This window comes from Cervus elaphus, chromosome 1 (genome assembly GCF_910594005.1).
Source record: "Cervus elaphus chromosome 1, mCerEla1.1, whole genome shotgun sequence".
Taxonomy (NCBI): domain Eukaryota; kingdom Metazoa; phylum Chordata; class Mammalia; order Artiodactyla; family Cervidae; genus Cervus; species Cervus elaphus.
The window spans coordinates 53,971,266-53,997,826 of NC_057815.1; the positions used below are offsets into that span (position 1 = coordinate 53,971,266).

Here is a 26,561-nt window from a genome sequence, read left to right on the forward strand (position 1 = left end):
GAATAAAAAATTTTCTAAAGTACCTGGCCTTTTTTTGTATATTATTTGCTATTTAAACTATTTCTTTTCCTTTTTAAAATTTTGTACTGTTATTATACTTCTTTCCTTTAAAAATATTCTTAATTTCTTTCTTTTTAAAAATCATCTCACCAGAGTCTGGACATCATTCCAGCATAGGTCTAAGAACACTGCTCACTACAACTGCATCAAAAATGAAAGCAAAGAAGATAGTGGATAATCTTATAATCCAGGACGCTACAGATAATCTTAGGACAAAGCATCTCTCTTAGCTGATTCTTCTCAACTAAAAATTTAAATGAACTGATAAAAAAGAATTGAGGCTGTTTCAAGAAGCAGCCTTTTTCTTTAAAGTACATACATTTATGTCCTTCCCCAGAACCTTCATCTGCAGCATAGGGCTCTGCTTTGAAATACATGTACTGTATTTCTCCCCTACTCTTGCCACTCTCATCATATTCACTGTCCGTTCCAGAGTCTTCTTCTGCTGTATCCCATGTCTCCTTTTTCCCTTCGTTTGCTTTAGTTCTTCTACTACTCGTGATGCTGTGAGAGTCAAGTCCATTAGCCAAAGGGATCTGAGCATTATCTGCATTGCACAAAGTATCACTGCTATGACTAGAGCTAAGAATATCACTGTCCACTGAACTTGTACTCCTGTCATTATTCACATCTGAATCTGATCGCTCTTCAGATTGAAAATGTTCAGGATCAGAAGTCTGCATATGCTGTTCAAGTTCTCTATTATCCACTGAGGCTGAGGAGTCCCTCTCATTGAGAGGTGATTCAATGTTTTCGAAGTCACTTGTCTCAGTACTCTTGCTGCTGTCCCCATTATCTCCCTCCTGCTGCTGCTGCAGTGACAAGCTTTTGAGTTTTTCAGTGCTTTCTTCTAGAATAGCTTCCACAGACTTTAGGCTCCCTGCAGGTCCTTTGACTCTTTCACAGTCATCATCCACGTTCCCAGAGTCACCCCCAGCTTTCTGGTATGCTGTCCTTTTGGAGTAAGATCCTGGAGACTGTTCAGGTAGCAAAACAAATAATCTGATTGTATTTGCATGCCGATCCAGGAGTTTCCATAAATGAGAGTCTGTAAAGGCCATCTGGTAATCCAAAGTCTCAGAACTTTCAACAAACACCTAAACAGTAAGTTAAAGAGTTACATTACACCATTAATTTTGGGGACAATCTCATTCACTGTAAGAATAGTATCACATCAATATAAGACAGTGCACAATAGATTATAAAATTTGAGATGATAATGTTTCTAAAGGGCATATATATATATATCATTTTTGGAGACTAATAAACTTTATGTTCATATCTCCTTGTAACTGGCCATAAACTGTGCTAAGATAGATGGGGCACACACATGTGTGTGTGCCTGCCAAATCTCTTGCTAACTGGAACATTCATAAAAACATCTTGGTAACGCAACACCAAAATCCAAGTTCTATAAAAAATTTTATGGACAAACGACTTGATTCTATAGCAAATAAACTGCAAGGAAACAAACATAAAGGGAAAGCTTTAGACTAAAATAAACTTAAGAGATATTAAGGACTTTATTCAGATTCTGATTTGAGCAAATTTCACTGAAAAAAATTTTTTAAGATAATCAGGGAAATCTGAACACTGACTAGATACTGGTTAATACTAAGGCATTTCTGTTAATTTTTTAGGTATAACAATGTAATTGTGGTTATGTTTTTAAAAGAGTTCTCATCTTATAGATATATATACTCATTGCTTATAGATGAAATGATATGATGCTGGGGATGTTTCTGAAATAATCTAGGGGAAGTAGTTAGTTAAATATAGATGAATCAAGACTTAATAATTATAGAAGCTGGGTGATAAGTACATAAGGGTTCATTATACTATTTTCTGCACTTCTGCGTATGTTTGAAATTTTCTATAATAAAATTTTAAAAAGTGAAATGCATATATATATATATATCTGGCAATTATGAATAGCATTTTGAATTTTGTATAAATGTTATTCAATAAATGTTATAAATGAGGGCTATAAGCTAACCATTTAAGGAAAAAAATTAAGTTAGATCCTTCCCACTCCTTGCCCTAAAACAGTATTAGGGTAGATTAGAGATTTTAATGTTATATACAAATACCACACAGAAGTACTGGAAGAAACTACAGGTGAATAAAAATTACACGTCAAAACTGATAAAACAACATATAAAAAAAGAGCCAGATGTTACAAAAGATCAATCTTTCCTAAGATCAGAGAGACTGGAAATGGTGAGAAATAGAAGATGGTAATCAAGGAAACTTTGCTACAGTTTATCCAGAGTAAACCAATAGCATTAAGAATAAAAACACATGAAAAATGATATGATGGAAACATAATGATACCAAGAGATGCCACAAAAAGACCAACATGAACTTTCTCTTTCCTTCTAGAGATAGGGAATAACAAAGGGAATAACAAATAGCAAAGGGAATAACATGGAGTGAACCCACGGTAAGAATTGTCTGTACTCTAGGCATGCTTCAGACTCACCATGAAGTACCGCTTTATGCGAGAAGCTCAAGAATGAACAAAATTCAGAGGACATAATCATTGTGACCAGAACTAGTCAGCAAGGTTCCACCAGAGAGGCAGGACTAATCGGGGGCTTGAAAAATAAATGTAGGGAGATGGGGGAAAACACTACATATTGGGGCGGCACATGAACAAGGCAAAGAGGAGAACCAGCAAGATTCACTTAGATAAGACAAAGAAGCATGACCTGACTTGACTATAAAGATAGGTAATTACTGGAAGAATGTGAGAATTTAAAAGGTAAAATTTCAGACAAATGGTGAAGACCAGTATAGAAAACAGTAATGGAAAAATAAAAGACATACCTTGTTACTTCTAAAAAACCCTTCAAGTTTCAGGGTTTTACTGGGCACAGTGAGAAGGCGCAAATCATTGTAGCAGCGTTCCAGCACTATTCTCATTGTTTCAGCAGGTAAATGGATGGCCTAAAATGAAAGTGATTTAATTAAAAAGTACTTTTTAAAAATAATTATGCTTGACTTGGAAATATGGGAAAATAAGACAATGCCGAGTTCTTCTTAGAAACATCAGAAAGAAAATTAAGAGAAAAATAATCTTACTAGAGATTTACAAATTTAAAAAAACATCATTAGTCCTATCCACTAATTAGGCTGTAAAGAACAGAAAATCACTTATAAATGTATGCTCTGAAACTATTTTAAAAGTAACAATTACTCACTACAAGTTCTATTTCTCCCAAACTCATGAAGTAAATGAGGTGATGATTCCACAGAAACTGAGTAACTGACTGTGAGAACTGATGTCAAACCACTTAACTTCTTGACTTTTGATCAGATCTTCTGTATTGTGTTAATACTTCTACTAAATCAATTTTTTTTCTGTGTAAAATGAGATTAAATTAGTAGGTAAATTTTAAAATTCTTCTAAAATTCCATGTCCTTAATTTTTGGTGTCACTTAAGAAATTTCTCATGAAATGAGCAAATAAAAATAATTTACATTTTACAAAACTTCACTTGTATAGTTAATGATGACTAATTCTGAGGCATCCTAGTTATAAACACTAAATTTCTTGGCATCCGTTTTCTGACTGTCTTTATACTTTATAGACGTATTTTTCCCCAACAAAATTATAAGCTTCTTCAGGGAAGAAAATGCATGTGTTTCTTTTGTATTCTACCTCAGTGCTCGTATTCTAGATTAAACTGTAAAACAGAGCAGTTAATCATAAACTATGACTTCAAAGTATGATTTGTTTCCTCTGATTATTACTGTGGCAAAAGTGTTGGAAGTATTTTAACATAGTAATAATTCATAACTAACTTCTATATAATACTTCACTTTTTCACAAAAAGAGCATTTATTTATTTTACTCATGTTCACAACAACTCTGTTAAAATAGACATTAAAAAATTCCAGATGAGATAAAAGACAACACTACCATAAAATGACTAACTAGAAATGACTGGCTGAAAGTTTTTTGACTTGTGATTTCTGAACAATTTCCACCACACCAAAGGACCCTAAGTTGGGTTAATTTTGCCTATATTTGTGTGCTCAATGTTCTACAGAGTACGACACCCCTGAAAGGATTATAATCTTTTCTCTGGAGTGAAACAGTTTTTCTATTCAAGGAAATCTGAATGTTTCATCATCATGTTTTTCCAGTTCAAAAATTCTGAATGAGCCTATGCTCTTTACTATTAGCTCACATAATGTGACTGATAGCAGCTTACTCTTCTACTACTTATTCATTTATCACTATCTTTCTGGTTACCCCAATGTGAAACTCCTCAGGTCTTCTGTGCTCCTGCCTTGCCCTAATATTTAGCAATTCCAAGTGCTGCCAATTTTATTTATAGATTCACTCTTACAATCTCCACTCTTTTCATTTCTGGTCTTGTGTCTTCACCTAAATTACTTCAACAACCTCATCTATTAATAATGTTCCTGACTCCTCCCTCAGTCCATTGGGAACACGAGTCTGGAATTGCCCGAACTGCCACACTACAGCATAGCTCTCATATCATAACACTGCTGTACTTAGAAAAACAACCAACCAACCAACCTACTTCCTACTGCTTACACTAAACAGAGTCCAAACTTTTCTGTTTACATTTAAAAACCTGCCATGAGATAAAGTGAACTTATGTTTCCAGGCATGTACTTTACAATGATCCAGCCAAACACACATGTCATTGCTATGTGCACTTGCTTCACACTTCTTATCTTCACAATTAGGTCAGTCTGTTTCTTCCATATGAAGTATCCTTTTCTCCCAATTACAGTTGTCTCCAAGCTATAAATACATTGGCTTCTTGAGGTAAATATCAGTTCCTACATCTTATAACTATCACATAGTGCTTTGTACATAGCAGGCATTTAAAAATATTCATTGACCAATTTTAAAACTTACCTTTGAAATAAGCTGTTTGAAGTCTGTAACTGTTTGATTTAAGTAAGCTCGGACAGTGATGGGAGCAGCTATAGATTCTGTCTTTAGATCAACAACATGAACTTTCACCATTACTTCTGTCACATTTGAAAAACACAGAAACACAAATGGAGGTTCTTTTTTAAAAAGGCATTTCACATTAGTAATGCATTCTAAATGTGTTTCTAACAGATAGCAAAGATAATGTTTTTCTAATTGTCAAAATGGTAGATGTATATGTTAACATGCATAATACAATTAACACTTCTTTCACAATTTATCACATTACAAATATATATAAAGAACTAAAAAATAAATCTAATAAAAAGGTTCTTACAGATCTCTTTAAAAAAGGCAAAAGTCAAAACGTGATTTTTAAAAATACATGCTTTGTTTCCTTATAAAATATTAATACCACCCCTGTCAAATTTTTCAAGCATAGTAAAAATATATATCCAAAGTTCTAAAATACAGAGCAAAACCACAACACTAACAGAAAATAACTAGAGAAAACAAATACTAAAGGGGACATAGAAGCCCTACTTGCTTTTTACAACCTTCACTAAGCAATTCAAGACCTTGTTCATAATCAAAGACTTCTTCTCAAAATAATATTCTCTATATCCTATAGAAAATTCAACAGAAAAGCTTTTGGTTTACATGTTTTGTTTTCTGATTTAAAAGTTTTCATGTTACAACTTAATGCCATCTTCTCCTCTCCTGTTTTCAGGATATCACATATAACTTAACTTTCAGTCACCAGAAAAATAAATGATCTTCAATCACTAGATTTAGTAGATATTCTCCAGCTTTAACTGTTTTAATCTCTTGTACATAGTACATGTCAATCTTCCATTTCCCCCAATGTAGCTAATCTAAATTTGAATATTATTCTAAAGTATTGACTATTAAACAATAAAGGAGATTATAAGTGTCATAATACACAACAACGTTTCGAGTTCTCTTTTTAAAAAGTGAGTTATTTTGCTGACCAATGTTATACTTTTATCATAATCTCTACAGTCTAGTTCAAAAATAATCTGAAAGAAAATGCTCCAAAGGGACTCTTTATGGATAGAGCGGAGTATGACTGAAGAAGCTCTTGAAAGAATACCATACTTAATCTACTTTGGAAAGAAGAGGCTTCAAAAAAAGGAGGTGTGGAAGATCCACAGAAGAACAGAATTTGAAAGAGTTATGGAACCATGTCTTCAAGGAGACCCTGGAAGACTCTACTTCTGAGACTTTATGAGAATATACTTTTTTGGGCCGTGGTCTTCTCTATAAAAAGAGAGAGGCAGAGGCAGAGGCAGATGTAGGAAGGGAGGATGATTTAGTACTGGAGAAGAAAAATCCTACTGAAGACTTTTGTTTTTTGCTTTGTTATTTGTTTTTTAAATTTTGTGTATAGTTTTTTGAAAGTAGTCTAGAATTTAATTCCAGGTTTGTTGCTTACTACTTCAAAACCTATCAAAATTATTATACATTCTGAGAACATGTAAAAAATTTAAAAATAATTTCTATAAACAGAAAACTTTATGAAAATATAAGTCCTTTACAATTCAAGATACCATAAAAATGCTCACCTCCAGGTTTATAAGACTGGAAAACTTGATCAGGTCTTCTTGTTTCCAACAGCAGATCAAACATGTATGTTGACTTGACTCCACCTAGTAAAAGACCCATTGGAGTATCTTCTTCTCCTTCATATGATCGTTCAAGATAATCATGAAACTCATCATATTTAACAAGACGACAGCAATCCATGGGTACTACCTCTTCTAAATCCATCATCTAAAAGAATACAACACCCAAGGAAAAAGAAAAAAATATATATATTTTAATCTGATGTGTAACTGTACTAACAAGAGGTCCTAACAAACAATGAAGTCCATATATATTTATGATTTGCACCAAAGCTCAAAGGCATGACCTAAATGGTATTTTAAAATAACCGTATTTTATTATCCCTCAAATTATACAACCTATATACCAACATATTTTAAAGACTTTTAAAAAGTTAACATTCTAAACTTTAGATGCACTCAAAATTAACGCACTGTAAAGCTATTGCTTTATAACAATTAACCTGGAAACATAAGAGGAAAATAACCAACTAGAACATGCATCTTTTGTTATCTTAACCCAATCTGGAGAAAAACTGGTAATTCATGTATCTGGTAGTGCTCTTCTTAAGCACAGGAGGACAGCATGCCTTACTGAGCTACCACAAAGGCCTTCCTGTTTCACAAGTGCTACCTCACTCTTCTCTGAACCATCCCCAGCAATCTAAGCCAACAGAACACCAACAAATCAGAGATAGGAATTTCTATCAAAAATTTCCCCTCTATTCCATGTCACTTGTAGATGGCATACACTCCATGCAACAATCACTTAAGTGGGAACTGAATCTCTCAGAGAAATAAGAGTACGACTGCTTAGAAGTATTTAATACTCATTCAAGGTTTGTGCTTACTGGTGGCTCAGATGGTAAAGAATCTGCCTGCAATGTGGGAGACCTGGATTCAACTCCTGGGTTGGGAAGATGCCCTGGAGGAGGGCATGGCAACCCACTCCAGTATTCTTGCCTGGAGAATCCCCATGGACAGAGGAGCCTGATGCGCTACAGTCCTTGGGGTCACAAAGAGTCAGACAGGACTGAGCAACCAAGCACAGCACAGCATGAACCTCCCAGCGACACAGGGCAGGACTGCTTAGGAGCATTTCATACTCATCTACGGCGTGTGATTATGACTTTACACAAAGTGCGTAAACCTTGGTTTGTCCCCATTTGTCCTCTACTCTACTCACTCACACCCCACAAATGGAATTTTACCTTTCTTATGTAAGATTAATTTCTCTCTTCTATTTAACTCTTTACCTTTATGAGCTTTTACTTTCTATTTTTAAGACAAGATTTTTTTTCCCCTACATTAAAAACTGATGGAATATGAGAACCTACTGTATAGCAAACGGAACTGTATTCAATGCTCTGTGGTTACTTAAATGGGAAGGAAATCTAAAAAAGAGGGGCTATACGTAATACATATAACTGATTCACTTTACTGTACAAGGGAAACTAACACAATATTATAAAGCAACTATACTTCAATAAAAATTAAAAGCAAACAAACACACACACACCTGACGGACTGTAAACTACCCTTACCACTATCATTGATTGACCTTACTGTATAAACCTGTTAAGACATTTTCTCCATTTTAGTCTAATTTGGTTTCACTATTATTTAGCTTGCAGTCCACCATTATGTTTAAAGGATTTTTACTTTAATCAGGTGAACCCAGAGACATTTATCCATTTATTATTTGTTCATGCCTATACCCATCCAATTTTGACTAGGTAAAAGTAGTAGAAATGCAACTGTGAGCAAAATCAGGGCACTCTTCACCCTTGTAAGTGCTTAAAATTTAGTGAGGGACAGTAACATTAATTAAAACAGTGACAATTAAGTATAAATTTTCAATACTGATGAAATGCTATGAAAGACCAGGTATGTAACAGAAGTTCTCAAATTTTGTGTGTCCAAAAATTCCACTTGAGGTACTCATTTAAAATGTTTGAATCCCAGGAGCCAAAACGTAAGTTCACATTTATTTGTAAGAATTAGTTTTTTCATAGGAATGTGATTCTGGTGCAGGCTGTGCTGGGTTATACACAGCACTCTGAGGATAAATGCCAGTGATCTTATGAATTATTTTTATTTTTTTCATTGGTTCTATTCATAAATATAAATGAAATGATGCAGCATGCATATTTTTTCTCTAGGTCTGAACTATATATCCTTAGAATAAAATAAAATTTCTATCCTGAGAAAATTGTTTAATTTTGTTTTATGCCACTCTATTATCATTCAAGACGATCTAAAAACAATGCCTCCTTTTTCAGCTTCTTTATCATGCACTTCTTCACCTTAGTTTTTACACATGCTCTTTCTCCAGTTTCTTGCACAGCTGCCTCCTTCTCATGGTTTAAGTCTCAGATTAAATAACCTTAATATACTTCTGAATTACTTCATAGCATCTAAACAATAAGATATTTGCAAATTATCTTTAAATATTTAAATATTGTGGTGTTTAAATATTTTGTCCATTTTTCCCCCAGTGGGATTATAAACTCCATGAAGGCAGTGAGCCTATCTTGCTTACTTTGGTACCTCTAACACCTCATGTTATCTTGTTCATTCTAGTTCTCTTATACCTCATATGGTAGTCATTCAATAAGTACCTGCTACAGTGGTGCTACTGGTAAAGAACTTGCAGGCCAATGCAGGAGACATAAGAGACACAGATTCGATCCCTGCATTGGGAAGATCCCCTGGAGGAGGGCATGGCAACTCACTCCAGTGTTCTTTCCTGGAGAATCCCATGGACAGAGGAGCCTGGCGGGCTATAGTCCATAGGGTCACAAAGAGTAGGCCATGACTTAGCAATAAAAAACAAAAACAATTTGAATATAAAGAATAAATAAATATCTTTGTTTCTAATTTTATTTCTGAGTTCTAGAAAGCTTAACTGGCTTTCAGAGTGAGAAAGTTCTCAAAAGCAATGAATCACATTTCAAAGAAGAGGTATAAACTATGCTCCTTAAGAGATTAGGATTTAATGGGCTATTGAAAGTGAAAAAAAAAAAGCTACTGCAAGTGCTTATACTACTACTGACTATAACAAAAACTTGGGAAAATGTTAGTACCATTATGTAAGATATCAATAATTAACTGCCAACAGTACGATTAAACATACCTTATAAGCCATTTCTACTGCTTCCTTTAGTGTCTTATCCTTATGAACCTCCAATTTATTTTCCATCATCACTTGTTTCACAGGATGCAAACAGAATAATTTTATCTAAAAAATGTAAATGTAAAATATCATCATTAACTCAATAAGTCATAAATCAAACTACTTTTGTAGACAGTATTTAAATCAAATTATTAAAATTCTTAATATTAAAATATATTCAATATATATTAAAATATAACTGAGATCACTCTCCCTCAGGTCTATTTATCTCACTTAATAACTGATACTGTCAAAAAAAAAAAACAAAAAACTGATACTGTGTCACTACCAAAAATTCAAAATCATTCATTTTAACAACTATATGTTTCTTTATAAGCATGTATCACAATTTATGAAATCACTCTCCTACTGATAAACATTCAAGTTGTTTCCAATTTTTCCCTAATTTGGAAAATACTGTGGAGAATGCTGTGGTAGTCGAAATTTTTACTGCACTGTAATTATTTCATTATATAATATTTTTTAAGAGAATCATATGAAAGAATATAAATACGCTTTAAGGCTCTTGATAAATCTAATGCAAATGCTAGACAGAAAGGTTTATAAATTTATTCTTGTAGGAGAATGTTACAAAGTTCATCTCATTGTAACCTTACCAGCACTATTATCACATTACTGGTTTTTTATGCATAAAATAAAATCACTTTACCTCAGTAATATAGCTGGTTACACTGCTTAATGATTACACAACTCAATGAGTAAGTTATGAGAAATGCAGTTAAGCAAAACAGTTAAGCAAAGTTTAACAGCACTTTTTAATTAAAAGTAAATTAGGAAATCTAACCTTGCATGTATTGCGTTCAATTTCTCGTTGCCTCTTTTCTTGTTCTTCCAATTCTCTCTCTCTCTGCACCAAGTTTTTAATATGTTCTGGATACTCATCTGCTTCTAGAAATTCTATTAATGGTAAAAACAGGGTGAAACAGTGCCACTGAGACTGAGCTTCCTTTATACAATTTTGTTCTACTATATTTCCAGAGAATATACTTCTACTACAGCTGTTATTAAAATTTACTTCAATTACATCAATCTTTCAACATGGAACACAAACTTCTTTCAGACAAGGGTGAAGAGGTAGGTAATAATGACACATGGATAGGTCTCAAAAAAGCCGAATCTTTACCTATATACCTCTTGGCTCCTGACAACTCTAGCATGTAAATTAAGATTTTTAGAGTGAAAAAGCCTCCCTTAAACTTGAAAATAAAAGCATTTCTGATTTAAAATAGTGCTATCACAAAACTGTGCAACCTTGGGCAGGTTTACTTCTCCAAACCTTGGCTTTTTTCAGTTAATTAATAGCACCTACTACAAAGAGTTATTACCTGGGATATAATGAAATGCAAAAAATACTGTTGCTACTCTACTACTACAAATGGTATTTATTTTATTATTATTCACTGATATGATCATCTTTTCTTTGTTCTCAAAGTAGTCTTTTAGCTGCCTTTTTTAATAAGGGAGGCACAATTCTTTTTTTTTTTTAATTTACTTATTTATTTTTGGCTGCACTGGGTCTTCGTTATTTTGTGTGGGCTTTCTCTAGTTGCGGCGAACAGGGGCTACTCTTTCTTGTTGTGCGTGGGCTTCTCATTGTAGTGGCTTCTCCTGTCACAAAACACAGGCTCTAGGTGCATGGGCTTCAATAGTGGCAGCACGTGCGCAGGCTGAGCAGTTGCAATATGTGAGTGTAGGCTCAACAGCTGTGGCACACAAGCTTAGTCACTCCATGACATGTGGAATCTTCCCAGACCAGGGATCGAACCCATGTCCCCTGCCGTGGCAGGCGGATTCCTATCCACTGTGTCATCAGGGAAGTTCCCAGCTGCCTTCTAATCAAAGAACTTCAAATGTAACTCAAAGTGTTAGAAGTGACAGTATGAGATTATGACACTATTTAATAAAGCCAATGATTGTTGGGCATTAACAAGAGAGAACAATTTATATTAAAAAAAAAACCACTCCTCTTTGGAAGGCAAAAATCCAATGTTTTTAGAAATGAGCTCTAATTTAAAAAATATTCCACATTATACATACAGTGCCCCCTGGTGCTTTATCACAAAACTAGAGTTGGGAGGAGCAGCTAAAAGAAAGTTGAATTATTGCACTACTGAAAGCATATGGGATATCAAGTGCCACAGAAGATACGTGAACTATAATCCTGGTCCTATCTCCAGACAGTTATGACCTTGGACAAGTCACTCTTTGGGTATAGTTTCTTTATGTATAAAGTGAGAATGGACACTTCTACTCTGAAATCTCTATTCTGAAATGAGTTCTCATTGTAATTTCTTTTTTCTCTTTCCTATAATTACATTATAAATTATTGAAGAACCCTTATACAGCAGTCCCTGAATCATACCATTGGTGAAAAGACAAATAAGTCCTAGGCCCTGCAACAACTGAATTCACAATCTCATGAGGGTTTATGAAAATGTAAACAAACATTAACTAGACTGCTTAAAAGACTTACTTATAGTATGGCAATTTCTAAACAAAGGAAATATGTTGAAATCAAAGACAATGATTATATTAATTGTGAAAATATGAGCAGACATATCACCTGTCTATATATCTCTGTGTACACACACACACACACACACACACACACACACACACACATCATACACCTATCTGCAAATACTGTTTCTGTCAAGATCAGAGTTAGCAAGAAAATGTAGGAACTGTAATTTTTTAAAGTAGCAATTACAAAAGGAAAAAAGAAAGGCAAATCCACATGCTTTGTATACAGAATTATTTTTAGGATTCTTAGTAAAATTAAAATATAATAAAGGATGCATACTCGACTCTTAAAATTTTACCTGCTTTTTAAGCAAATAAGCAAAGATATTTAACTCTAGTATGAAACGAAATGCTTAAAATTGTACCTCAATTTTCTATAACAAGACTATAAAATACTTAAAAAAAAAACTATAACATCCCCATTTTACATTTGTGGAAAGTAAACTTAGAAAAGTTAAATAAATAATTTCCTCTGGGACATGCAAGTTGTGAGTTATGACGGCTACACAGATCAGGGACTGTCATCACTGCACCAAACTACACAGAATACAATCTTATTGGAAATAAATATCCAATGTACATAATGCAGAGGAAGTTAAGTTTTGTCTCTTAGTGTGTTACAAAGAAAAGTTCCACTTTTTCCCAAATGCTTTTACCAATTAGTATTACCTCAAAACTATCTTTATAATTAAATCTTCTACACATAAAAAAATTTAATAGTCCTATCATTTAAAAGTAGTTATCTGGGTTTATAAAGCTTGCAAAAAAAATTTTTTTTTTAAAAACACAAACAAAAATCAAGTAACTATATGTCAACATACTTGCATTTCTTGCTGGGTCCTTCAGTCTGTATATCAGCATATACGCATTTGTGGAGCTAGTAGAAACATAAAAATGATTAATGGGGACAAAAAGTCGACTGTAAAGATTCCATTTGCTAGCATCAAATTTTTACTTTAAATAGAAATTTTTTCATTGTTTCAAAAAATTAAAAATAATGTGTTCTTGAACAGGTTCAGATTTAAATATTCTAGGCAAAAAGACTACTTTGACACATTTAGGAGAAAATCCTGTCTTCTCTTGGTAACATAGTAAAATCTTCAGAAAACCTTTGTCCTTGAATGACAGTCAAGGAATGACAGTTCTTGAATGACAGTAGTCAGCAAATTTTTTACGGAAAAGGGCCAGATGGTAAAAGTCATAGGCTTTGCGGGCAACTCTGCTGTTGTGGTGGGAAAAGATGAACATACAGTATTTAAAGCAATGAGCATGGTGGTGTTTTAATAAAACTTTATTTTCAAAAACTGCAGGCAGGCTGAATCTGGCCCATAGGTTACAGTTTGTGGACCCCTGGGTTAAATCTTTTTAATGCATAAAATGTTGAAAAGCTTGTAATTCTAATTTATGAACAGTAAAACTAGGAAGTTATTTACCTTGCAAAAGCACTGGAGTAATATCCTCTGCTTCCTGAAGATCCACCATGTGTTTTCTTAATGTCCTCTTGTGTTATCTAAAAGTTGTTACAGTACTTACTTTTTTTGGTACGATCTAACACCTTTATGTCAATATGAACTCAAGTTTTAACCTCAGAGTTAAACAGACCACACAGATAACCATTTCTCAAAATGTAATCATAATCAGTGGCTACTAATGGTCAGTCATTTCTAGTCCTCTTAAATAGGCAGCCCACATGAAGGCTCAAGCCAAGAAGAAAACTGGGAATCTATCTCTACAACACTCAACAAGCTCAAAATAAAACAAAATAAGAAGATAACAACAATAAACAAAGGAAATTTACCGAAAACAAAAGACTGATTAGGTATGTGTCTTAAAATGCTTCACTGGGCAGACTGTCTCCCATTTTTAATAAACACTTCTACTGATGAGAAACATCCTTACTCCTGTCTTTCAGAATAATAATCTTAAAAAATTCCTCCTTACCCTGCTGACATGTTGATCATTGAAGCTGTACCATTGGTCATCACTGAAAGACTTTATGCAAGCATAATAATGGCCACCAGCAGCACTCCCTGAATGAACCATAACGGAGAAGAGCTCATAGATCAAGGAATTCTAAGGGAAAAAAAAAGTAACTCAGAGCAGAGGAAAAACACAAAACCATAATTTGTATATTTCTTAATCTCTACTAAAACACAGTGAGGTAATATGTTAGTTGTCCTATGTATTTATGGCAAATCAACTTTTCTCCAAGATCATTAAAATGGTAATTCACCACATAATTTTATATACCACAAGTTTCATTCAACATATTCCTTCACATTTTAATTATGCTGTCACCTTTAGAACAATGCATAACTGAGATATAAATTTATATATTTATGTAAAAAGAAGAAAATAGTCTGAAATTTTAGAAGCAGATGCTTAACACGAGACTATTCTGATATGCACATCAAAATCAATACATCTCAACTAACATTTTTAAAAATTCAAGTAAGATGATTTTGAACATCTTCTAATATATTTATGTAGTATCTGTGATACAATAATCTATTGATTTGATGTCTCTCAGGTAGGCAAAGCTGGTTCAACATTAGAAAATCAACCAATGTAAACCATGCTAAAGAAGACAAATTATATGATCATAATCAATTGAATCCAGAACAGCATTTGGCAAAACCCAAACCCATCCATGATAAAGACTCTCAACAAACTAGGAAGAGAGGAACATCCTCAAACAGATAAAGAACATCTACAAAAAAACCCATAAAATCTATGAAAGAGCCAATATCATACTTAATGATGAGAGACTGAATATTTTCCTCCTCAGACTGGGAATAATAAGGCAAGAGTGTCTTCTCTCACCATTCCTATTCAACATGATTATGGGAAATCCTATCCAGTGGAACAAGACAAAGGGGAAAAAAAAAAAGATAAGACATAATTGTCTATGTAGAAAAACCAGGCAAGGGATGGATTTAGCTCTTGAGTAATAGTCTTCCAACTCTTGCTTGAAAGCAATGATCTTTACACTAAGTTATGATGTATCTGCTACATTATTCATCACATTAATTCACACTCATCTATCTGCCCTGAAAGAAACAGATAATTTTAAAAGGTAAAGAGTAGTGGTAATGGTGATGAGAATAACAGTCTTGGTCGAAAAACAGATTTATGCAAGTGAAACTCCATTCTTAAATACTGTCTTAAAAAGCCTGTATTTAATATGACTGTGTAAGACTTGAATTCATGATCAGTCTTCACACTGGTGATTCATTTATTCACACCATGCTGAAGACATTTGATCTGTAATTCTACCCTCAGAAAAGTATATGACACAAATGTGAAATAGTTTGAAAAATCTTAAAAATCACTGACCTAGTAACAAAAAAATTCTATCCTAGATATTACTCAGTCTTGTAGTTTTTAAATTATAATCCATGGAATTATACCATTTTTTGAAGTCCCTTAAGGGCTGTCATAGGGCAGGGGAGGGAAACTGAGGGGTTCCCTATCTAAAAAAGATTAATTCTCTTATTGTTTCAGAAAGGATTCTACAGCCAGAATTTTTTAAATGAACATATCTAGCCTAATGCTTTCAATTTGCTATATGAGAAAACTCTGATATAAGATTTAGAGCCTTGCTATTACTTCAAGGGCCAGTTACAGTTCAGTGTCTCAGAAGTCAACGCTCCCACATGTAAGTAGTTTTTCCTAAAGTTAATTTTGATCATATATATGCCTAAAAACAGTAGCAATTAAATTTCTTTAAGAGAATTATAATAGCAGCTCAGCGATTACTTCATTCTGTCTTTCAACTAAAAACCACAAATTATAAAAAACCTTCTCAAGTCCAGGTTTTGGAATCTTTTCAGCTCCGCTGTTGTTTTCAAGGCAGATCCCTTCATCAACACCGTCATCATTGGAGAAATCGTTGCTCATCTGATCACTGTGACAACTGCCTTCATTTTCCGCTCCACTGTCTGTGCAGCTTTCAGTCTGCGGAGACTTCTTAATAAAACACAATTGTCTTACAATTATAAGGCAAATAAAGGGAAAATGTAAACCTTTTAATTTATATGCTGTCAACTTCTTTGCAAAATTTAAGACACTACTGCTAATAAAAATACTTATTCTACTTTAAGCAAATTTATTTTCTCTTAAAAAAGTGAGACCTTAAACAAAAAAGTATATTTTAAAACCATTTCTGTTAACATCCTTATTAACATACTCTATTAACAAATTATTGATTCAGAATTCTACTAAACCTCATTTACGCTTACAGTTGCAAAGTAACAGTATAAAACTATCATTTCTTTCATTAAAAACCATAAAAGCAGAGAACCTAAGCTCCAAAGTGAGCTTCTGTTGTTCTCAAATCCCGAAAGAATACCATCTCCTTTCTTGAACAAATTTTCAATTCAGTTTATCACTATGCTAGGTATTACAGACAATTAGAAAGAAAAACAAGATACTGTCTCTCTCAAGAATTTTATACTCCAGTTATAGGAGGCAGAAATGCAACAACAGTAAACAATACTTTTCCATACTTTTATGATTTTTAAATCTCTTTCAGACAAATTTAACTTAAAGAATTCTTCCTAGAAATCCTCAAACAACTCCTTCCTCCCTTCTCCTTAAATATTTTAAATACAGAGTTTAAAAACTCTCCTCTAAAATGTAGGCCCTTGATAAGTTTAAGGCACTGCATAGAAGTTCTTGAATTAACCAAGCAATACGTAGTAAGTACCAACTTTTTGCCAAGAATTTTGTTGTAAGGATTACATCTAACATATAGTCTTCATTCTTCAACAAAGTCTGGTTCAAGGAAAAATGGAAATGAAAACCAACTTTAGAATTCTACACGAAGTTCAAAGAGATCATTCCCCAAACCTCTTTTAACTAAGCCAGAACACCTACTCTTCTCCCAAGAAATGAACCTGTAACTTCCTCAAAGTTCCTGTCAAACTTTCTGTCTCAGTTTTTTTCCCTTGGAAAAGACTTCCTTTTACAAGAACTACATTAGGAATATAAGAAGACCAATCTAATACTTATCTTTGAGTAGGAAATCTCCTTTGAAAGTCTGGTATACTATGGATAGATTTCCTAGCTTAAGCACAAGTGTTTGAGATACTGTTTTAAATTAAACCTTTCAAAATTATTACCTGGACACAGGTACCATTCAATGAACATTTACTCTATCTAAGGCACTCTTAGAAAAGCTATAAAAATCAATTATCATCCTTACTTTACTACAGACAGGGAAAGTGAAGCTCAGAAAATAATTTGACTCTTAATACTTAAGAGCATAAATAAAACTTGAGAATGTTTGAAATTATTTTTGAGCCTCTGGGAAAAGGCATTTTTTAACTACTGTGATGAATTCCAATCAGAAAAAAATGCTTTATGGCAGTTTTGAGAATAAGAAAGATTCATCACTCTGTAACAACTATGTTAAGTGACTGTACATATTCCTAATAACTAAATTAGAAGAGTTTCCAAATGAATAGAGTGGGACATTATGAATCCTTTACTGGATAAGGACAGAGGAACCAGAGAATTTGGGGAGATCAATGAGTAGAAGAAATTAATTAGCATTATCTGTGCCCTCAAAGTCTCATTCTCAAATTATATTTAATTTTAAATTTTTTATCTTAAAAGCTTTAATTAAAAAACTAATTAAAAATATCTTTATTATCTAGCTTTACAACCTAGCCAATTTATGATCTGGTAAACCTTAAGTGGCTTCCCTGGTGGCTCAGCGGTAAAGAATCTGCCTGCCAATGCAGGAGACATGGGTTCAATTCCTGGGTCGGGAAGATCCCCAGGAGAAGAAATGGCAACCCACTCCAGTATTCTTGCCAGGAAAATCCTATGGACAGAGCGGCCTGGTAGGCTGCAGTTCATGGGGTCACAAAGAGTTGGACATGACTTACTCACTAAACAACAACAAAACTTTAAATGAGAACAACCCAGAAAACTTAATGCTTGAAAAAGTCACTAAGACAAAACAAGAAATTTAAGGCCACATTACCCATTTTGCTTGTTCATTCAAAACACTGTATTTGTTCTCTGTTTATCATGTACCAGAACACAAATGCAGCCCATCTCTAGACTGCTATGTTTCAATAACTAAGCAAGTTATGAAATATAAGGGACTGGTCGTTCAGTGGCTAAGATTTCAAGCTCCTCCTGCAGGGGGCCTGGGTTCGATCCCTGGTCATGGAATCCCTCACGCTGTAACTAAGATCAAAGATCCCACATGTTGCAACCAAGATCTAGCACAGTCAAATAAATAAACATGCTTTTTTAAAAAAGAGAAAGCTATGAAACATAAGATTATCACTCAAATTAAATAAATAATTCTAGAGTTTATATCCTTGTCTTTTCAAATATCACGTTACTCTGATCAAAACTGAAGTATAATTTTTAAGTATTTACCTCATCCTCAACATCAATAAATGTACTCATATCTAGTTCCTCAGGAAATGTCATCCGATCATTCAGTTTAATCCTGTGCATGGTTGTATAATCAAAATCAAACCTTTTCAATTGTAAGGTCAGAAGATAAGGGAAATGCAAAAACCGAAGACCCTAAAAAAAAAGAAGTGGGGAGAATCTACTGAATACTGAATATTATCTCAGATAATTAAGTATTAATTTCTACATGGCATCTACCTTTCGTGCATCACACTTCTTCTTACAACGTTCACAAAAATATTGATTTGGGCCATCCAGGATCTCTGGCTGAATAAATGCATGCAATGCTTCTTCCTAGTTAGAAAATAAATTGTTGTATAATTATTGTGAAATATTATAATGTTAATGATAAAGTCCTGAAAATAAGAAAATTGTAATTATCAAAATACTCATAAATAGAATGGCTAGGAAATTAAGAATTCAAATACAAAAAAGGGAAAAAAGTATCAGCAACAAAATGATTTTATCATTATAAAACAGCAAAAAATTACTTTGTTTCATTCTGTATGAGTGCTATGTTTCCTGGTCTTGCACATCAGTCATCTCTGCTTAATTTTCTTAGATTTTACATTGTGGTTTTTGGCTAACTAATCTAATAGATCCTCAGTCTTTAGATTAAAAAGTAATTCCCCACTTAAAAAAGCAGTTGCATACGTCACTGCATTCTTCTTATAAAAGGAGACTATTTTAAACTGCACAGTTAAAAACAGTGCTCTGAAGTGTACACTATCTGTACATCTGAAGTGTACACTATCTGTACACTTTCTAATAATTTTCCTTCATCACTATATTTAGGGTCAGTTAGTAATTCACCACTGTACTAATTAGAAAGATTGAAAACCATTGTGCAGCCATCTCACTGCTTGTCAGATACTGCTCCACTTGAAAATATATGAGAGCTCCTGGATTGTTCACCTAGTGGAACCACGTGGTTCTCTTTTTCTCCATACAGCTTTAAGACAGAAGCAAGAAACTTGTATGAATATTGTTTAAGAATCAGTAGGTATAAAGTTTTCAACTTTTCATCATTGACTTTTTGCAATTAAAAGTTTCAGTTAGTACAACATATATGATTGGCGATTCCCTGGTAGCTCGGCTGGCAAAGAATCTGCCTGCAATGCAGAAGATCCCAGTTTGATTCCTGGGTCGGGAAGATCCTCTGGAGAAGGGATAAGTTAGATAACCACTGAAGGATTCTTGGGCTTCCCTGGTGGTTCAGCTGGTAAAGAATCTGCCTGCAGTGTGGGAGATGTGGGTTCAATCCCTGAGTTGGGAAGATCCCCTGGAGAAGGAAACAGTTACCCACTCCAGTATTCTGGCGAGGAGAATTCCATGGACTGTACAGCATATAAAGGGGGACTGCACAATTTCATTTGGTATTACCTTTATTCCTCACACATGGTCTAAGGACATGGTCTGACAATAGTTATTACATATAAAGAAAAAGAAGTGCAATCACTAAGACAAAATATCTTCAAAAATTTTTTTGCTATAGAACAAGTTGTTCCTCTAAAGATAAAGTAAGCTTGATCAGGCAAAATGGAGTTAGTTGTAAAAACAGCTACCAAGTGTATAAAATTCGCACAATGCTTGGTATAGCTCATTCTGGAGTAAGATAAAAAATTATGAAAAAATACACAAAATGCTTCTAACTTCACACATCTCCTATTTTGTCCTCAGAACACAAAGAAGCATTAATAGGGTGGGTGAAGGGGACGAAATAGCTGGCTTTTCTCCATATATTCAAGCATTTTACAGGTCATAAAAAGAACACATTTAGAAAATGATTTTTTTCCCTTCTAGAGCATATTTTAAGTATGAAAAAGGCAAATTCTTCAAAAACATAAGAGCAAAAGAAGATTTAAGAGCAATCACATCTATAGCTTAACACAGACAGATAAAAAATCAGTTGAGCTTTCCAAATGGAAACTGAATTGGTACAACACTTGATATATTTTTAAAAAAGGGGGAGAGTGAGAAAATTATGTAACTCAAATTCTACTTTATGAAACTATATGTATGTACTGATTTCTGGCTTATAGTTCACAGCCAGAGCTCTAATTTTTAGAATTTAAAATCCAGAGAAAAGTTTGAACAACAGAAAATTCCCTTAAACATTTTACCCAGACTCACCAACTTTTCACCTTTTGCTACCTTTCCTTTATCATTCTCCCACCTACATTCACATCATGTGTTTTTTCAAACCACTTGAGAGCAGGTTCATACACGTTTTTCCCATTAATCTTCAACGTGACTTTTTAAGAAAAAGGATATTCTCATAAAAACAAAGGAGTTAATCAAATTCAGGAAAATTTAATATTGGTAATTTGTCAGTCCATATTCCAATTCTGTCAATTACTCTAATAATGTCCTTTACAGTATTTCTCCCCATCCAGCACAGAATCAAATCCAGGAACAAAATCTGCATTTGGATGACTTCAGATTCATTTTATAAGAACAGTTTCAAAGACTTTCTTTCATGACATTAACAATTTTTGAAGAGGCCAGGTTATTTTATAAAATGTTCCAAAATTTGAGTTTGTTTGATGTTCCTCATGGTTAGATTCAGTTTATGCCTTCCTTACTAAACTACTACCTAAGTAATGAGGTATTCTTCAAAGGGTATCACAGTCAAAGTGCATGATGTCCTTAACATCCCTACCGGTGATACTAACTTCAATCACCTGGTCAAGGTGTTGCCCAGTTTCTTCACTATATGGTTATTACTTTTTCCTCTTTCCAACTAATAAGCAATTTGTAAGAAGACACTTGAGAGACCATACAAAAATACTGAGCCTTAACAAGTTTTCCACCTTCGTTTAGCATCCATTATTGGATTCTTGCTTAACCCATATTTTAATGTTTGTTTTACAAGTCAATTTGAAGATCTTTTACTGTTAATAGGGAATTTAAGCCCATCCATATCTAATAGGACCAATGTTTTGCTCCATCTCAGTCACTATTGTGTATTTTAATTATTCTATTTAATATTTACTGTTTTTTTCTACATGGTGCTTTTCTTTGCTATTTTTCTACATTTTCTTTTGGTATTTAGGAAGGTTAGCAATTTTGTTCTAGTGTATTTATACACACTTTTGCTAGTATTCTTAACCCTTCCTCCTCCTTAAGTTTTTAGTGTCTAGATTGCCTATTTTAAATGGTATCCTGATCTCCCCCCATTTAACCGTCTATGACCTCATTCTACAACCCCTTTTCTTCTTTTCTTCCTTTTTTAAGAGAAGCATTCTTTGTACATTAAGATACAGTATCTCATACTTTCTTCTATCATGTCCTCCCCCTTGTTTTATTTAGTCCTTAATTCTACAATATATTAAATGCTCACGGTCCTTTTGCTGAAGCTTCCCCAGTGGCCTCTTGGGTGGGTGGAGCTCACCCTCTAATAAACTCAAGGTTTACAGATAAAATAATCAGAGTCCCCCAATATTTAAAGTTTGATTTTCTATTGCCATAATAATTGAAGAAAAACTTGGCTAGATAGCAAATTCTTGGCTTACAATTTTTACTTTCTTGAAATTGCTATTCTGTTGCTATGACTTGCATGTTGCTCTTCAAAAATATGCCAGTCAGTCCAACTTATCCTTCAAGTTTAAAAGTCTGTTAAAATATGTCTGAGTTGATCATTCCAGATCTGTTTTTCCAGGCATGGTGGGGGGGGGGGGGGGAAATCTTTCAAAAAGTTGATTAAACTTCTCCAATTCCTACAGAGTTTTCCTGGATTACAGTTTATAAGTTTTACTCTACCGTGTTTTTATTCTTCACACAGTCCAATTATGTTGGATTTCCTTTGCCAGTCTTCCTTTACAATCATTTGCTTTGAGATCCTAATTTTCACTTTATCTCATTTTCTATATTCTTCCTTTGCTTTCATTCCATCCTATTTTCTCTTTAGTATTTTATAACTAGTTCTTCATTTCTAATGTAGTTTCATCTTTTCTTCAATTTCCTTCCTGAGTTTGATCAGCTCACACTGCATTTCTTGCTTTGTTTTTCTAATCCATTTCTCTCCTTAAATTTTTGGATACCAAGTTCTATTCTGCTTGCTTGAGAATACTTAGTCCAGAGAACTGTGTTACAGTATCCTATTTTGTGGTTATTTTTTTGAGGGTTACTTTTTCAGGGCTGTGTGTGTATGTCTACTTATTCATCAACTGAAATGCTTTAATACATATATTCTGTTTTCTTTCAACAGCTGTGCTGTGTAAGTTTGCTTTTTTCCCATAGTCATTTTGTGGGTGGCATTCTTTAGTTTGTGAGTACGTTATGTCAACTTAGTGAAGTGCAATTCTGTGAATGGGTAATGGTGAAGAAGAGGCTGGTGTCCCCTTTTCATTTTGCAGAGTTGTTCTCTTCTTGTCTTCTCACTGCTATGACTCAGAGGCATCATCCCTTTTCGGTTTATCTCCTTCTCTAGAAGCAAAATTCCTCCAAAGCTGTCACTTCCTAACCCTTCTCACTCTAAAATTCCTTCTCTATAGCTGGTGCTATAAACTACCAAGTCCCAGTCTGAGTTCACTATTTTGGCACATACTGCTGTACTTTCTCATTTAACGGTATTCCATCTTCATTCAAGTCTTCCAACCCCCACTCCTCTGTTTCATGGAGTCTCTAAAGCATCCCATCCCATACTCTCCACACACACACACTTGCAACAATACTGGAAGGTCTCCTGGAACTTGATAATTTTGCTATTTTCTGGTAATTTAAAGTTCGTATTTATTCTGTCTCCTAGTAATCCAAAAGGTACGGGTCAGTTGGGTTTTGTTAGTGTTCCTTTTTGCCTATGGTTTGGGGAAGACATATGGGATTACGTAGATTCAGACAGCTGAAATTATCCTTTAGATTCACAAACCAGTTAAAGCTACACTAATAATTTTCTTTAGTTTCCTATCCACTTTTTAAAAAGTTGCCGATAGAATAACTATAAATAAAGATTAGCCAGCCATAAATATTAGTTTCAGTTCATCTGTTCATTCAACAAATAAAGTATGTATGGGCTAATGTAGTTATATACATTTATCTTCACTTAATGTGATGAACTCCAGTACTTTGGCCACCTCATGCGAAGAGCTGACTCACTGGAAAAGACCCTGATGCTGGGAGGGATTGAGGGCAGGAGGAGAAGGGGATGACAGAGGATGAGATGGCTGGATGGCATCACTGACTCGATGGACATGGGTTTGAGTAAACTCCGGGAGTTGGTGATGGACAGGGAGGCCTGGCGTGCTGTGGTTCATGGGGTCGCAAAGAGTCGGACACGACTGAGCGACTGAACTGAACTGAACTGAATGTGATGAGGCAACAAAATCATGCCGAACTATATTTTAGATACTAAAAAACAAGTCATGGATCATAAAAATGCAACACAATACAAACACTGTGCCATTACTAATACACACTCACACACAAGGTAAGCTCATGCTTACCATGAGCTGTCCTCTTGAGTATGTTAAACTATTCTTTTTTTTTTTCCCATTTATTTTTATTAGTTGGAGGTTAATTACTTTACAATATTGTAGTGGCTTTTGCCATACATTGACATGAATCAGCCATGGATTTACATGTTAAACTATTCTTGAGTCATGTTTCCAAACTAGCTTTGGGTTGACTGTAACTGTTTTTTATCATTCCAGAGTGAAGATAATAGCTTTATTTCCTAGCACTATACCTCCTTATATATTATACAAACTGTAACTGTACAGCTTTTTAGACCCTAATCTTCAGCATTCAGAATAGAATATAGAGAATTCTTATATCCTTAGTTCTTTGATTAAGAAATATAGAAAATCTAGGTATAGTGCAATCAAAAGATAGAACCAAGAAACAGTATTGCCTATAAATCCTCATTTACTCTTAACTTACATATAAAATTGTTTCTCCATCATTCACTGTCTACTTCATATTTTATTTTTCAAACTGAACCACAGAAGATAAATTAGAACTACCACTGATAACTATTTTCTAACTGACTTTAATATACTTAGCAATTCTGTGCTACTGATATGCAGTTATGTGTTCCTTAGAGTCAACTATCTTTTCCAGAATATATACTTTGTATTTCTCTTTAAAGTAGGAAAAAGATTCTATTTTTACTTAAGCTATCTACTTTTAATTGCAATTTTTGAGATTACTGAAGATTCATATACAATTATAAAAATACAGAGCCCCCTGTACATGGAGCCATTCCTCCAAATGGTAGGTAACTAGTTTGCAAAACTATAGCATAATATCAGAGTCAGGATACTGATGATATAACCCACCAATATTATTCCAGTCTTCTCAGTTTCAGTATACTCATTTGTCTGTGCATCTGTGTACAGTAAATTCTATATAATGTTATTACCTGTATAGGCTCATGTATCTACCACCACAGGCAAAAGACTGAACAGTTCCCACACCACAAGGATCACTCACGTTGTCCTGTTATAGTTACCACCTACCCATCCTTTCCCTGGGTTCAGCTACTCTATAAGCTCTGGCATTGATTAATTTCTCAATTCTAAAACTGTGTTGTATCAAAAATGTTATGTAAATGAAATCATATGTAATCTTTGGAGATTTGCTTTTGTCACGCAGCATAATTCTCTGGAGATTCATTCAAGTTTCTATGTGTATTGCAGTTTATTCCTTTTTATTAATAAGTAGTATTCTATGGTTTGTATGCACCCCAGTTAATCCATTTACTTGCTGAAGGACATTTGGGCTGATTCCAGTTTTGGAATATTAAAAATAAAGACATTATGAACATGTAATTAGCTTTCATTTCTTTCGGATAAATAATCAAGAGTGTAACTACTGGAGGTGATGGTCATTTCATGTTTAGCTTCATAAGAAACTGCCTATAATACTTCACATTCCCACCAAATACATGAGTGATCCTGTTTCTCCACACTGTTGCCAGTTTTTTGTGCTTCCATTATTTTTTATTTTAGCCATTCTGTTGGTAGTGTGTTACCTCCGTAAGGTTTGAATTTGCATTTCCGTTTTGCTGCTGTTCAGTTGTTATGTTATGTCTGGCTCTTTGCATTTCCCTAGAGATGTTGAATATCTTTTCCTGTATTTATTTGCTATCTGTATATGCTCTTAGATGGAATGCTTTTGTCTTTTGCCTGCTGTCTAAATGGACTGTTTGGGTTTTCTATTACTGTGCTTCGAGATGTCTTTATGTATTCTAAATACTAGTCCTGTCAGATATGTGCTTTCCAAATAATTTCTCCCAGTCTGTAGCTTCTCTTTTTATCTTCCTCACTTTGGCTTTCAAAGGGCAAATGTTTTAAAAATTATGTTGAGATACAACTTGTCAATTTTTCCCTTTGTGGACTGTACTTTTTGGTATCAAATCTAAGAATTAATTGCCTAACCCTGTATCTACAAAATTTTTGCCTACATTTTTTTCTAAAAGTTTATAACTTTACATTTTAAGTCTATGATCCACTTTCAGCTAATTTTGTACAAGCTGTGAGGTTTAAGTAGAGGTTCATTTTTGTAAATATGAATACCCAACTGTTTAACATCATTTGTTGAAAAGACCATCCTTCTTGTATTGAACTGCACTGTGCAATTCTAAAAAATCAGCTGGGCTATCTGTGTGGATTTATTTCTGGGTTTTCTATTATGTTCCACTGATCTATTGCTTATTCTTCCAGTATCAGAAAGCCTTGATTATTGTTAAGTATATAATAAGTCTTGAAATCAACTAGACAGATTTCTCCTACTTTATTCTTTTTCCAAAATTCTTTTAGCTCTTCTAGCTTTTTTATGTTATTTAGAATGAGGTTGAAAA

At 33.9% G+C, this 26,561-nt stretch overlaps 1 protein-coding gene across 4 annotated transcripts in view; it reads right to left on the reverse strand.

Annotated features, from left to right (window-relative positions):
* Nucleotides 1–26,561, reverse strand: part of USP47 (ubiquitin specific peptidase 47) — a 100,098-nt gene that overhangs the window by 10,946 nt on the left and 62,591 nt on the right. For 3 of the 4 annotated variants that reach the window (XM_043902951.1, XM_043902939.1, XM_043902960.1), the window contains 12 exons: nt 18,959–19,054; nt 18,722–18,874; nt 16,124–16,291; nt 14,264–14,395; nt 13,756–13,832; nt 13,144–13,199; nt 10,584–10,696; nt 9,740–9,844; nt 6,565–6,772; nt 4,961–5,076; nt 2,890–3,009; nt 380–1,157 (listed from right to left, as the gene is read on the reverse strand). In XM_043902951.1, the coding sequence (XP_043758886.1) occupies nt 380–1,157; nt 2,890–3,009; nt 4,961–5,076; nt 6,565–6,772; nt 9,740–9,844; nt 10,584–10,696; nt 13,144–13,199; nt 13,756–13,832; nt 14,264–14,395; nt 16,124–16,291; nt 18,722–18,874; nt 18,959–19,054 (2,122 nt within the window). The remainder of the gene's footprint in view (nt 1–379; nt 1,158–2,889; nt 3,010–4,960; nt 5,077–6,564; nt 6,773–9,739; nt 9,845–10,583; nt 10,697–13,143; nt 13,200–13,755; nt 13,833–14,263; nt 14,396–16,123; nt 16,292–18,721; nt 18,875–18,958; nt 19,055–26,561) is intronic. The other variant, XM_043902947.1, reaches the window with a different exon arrangement.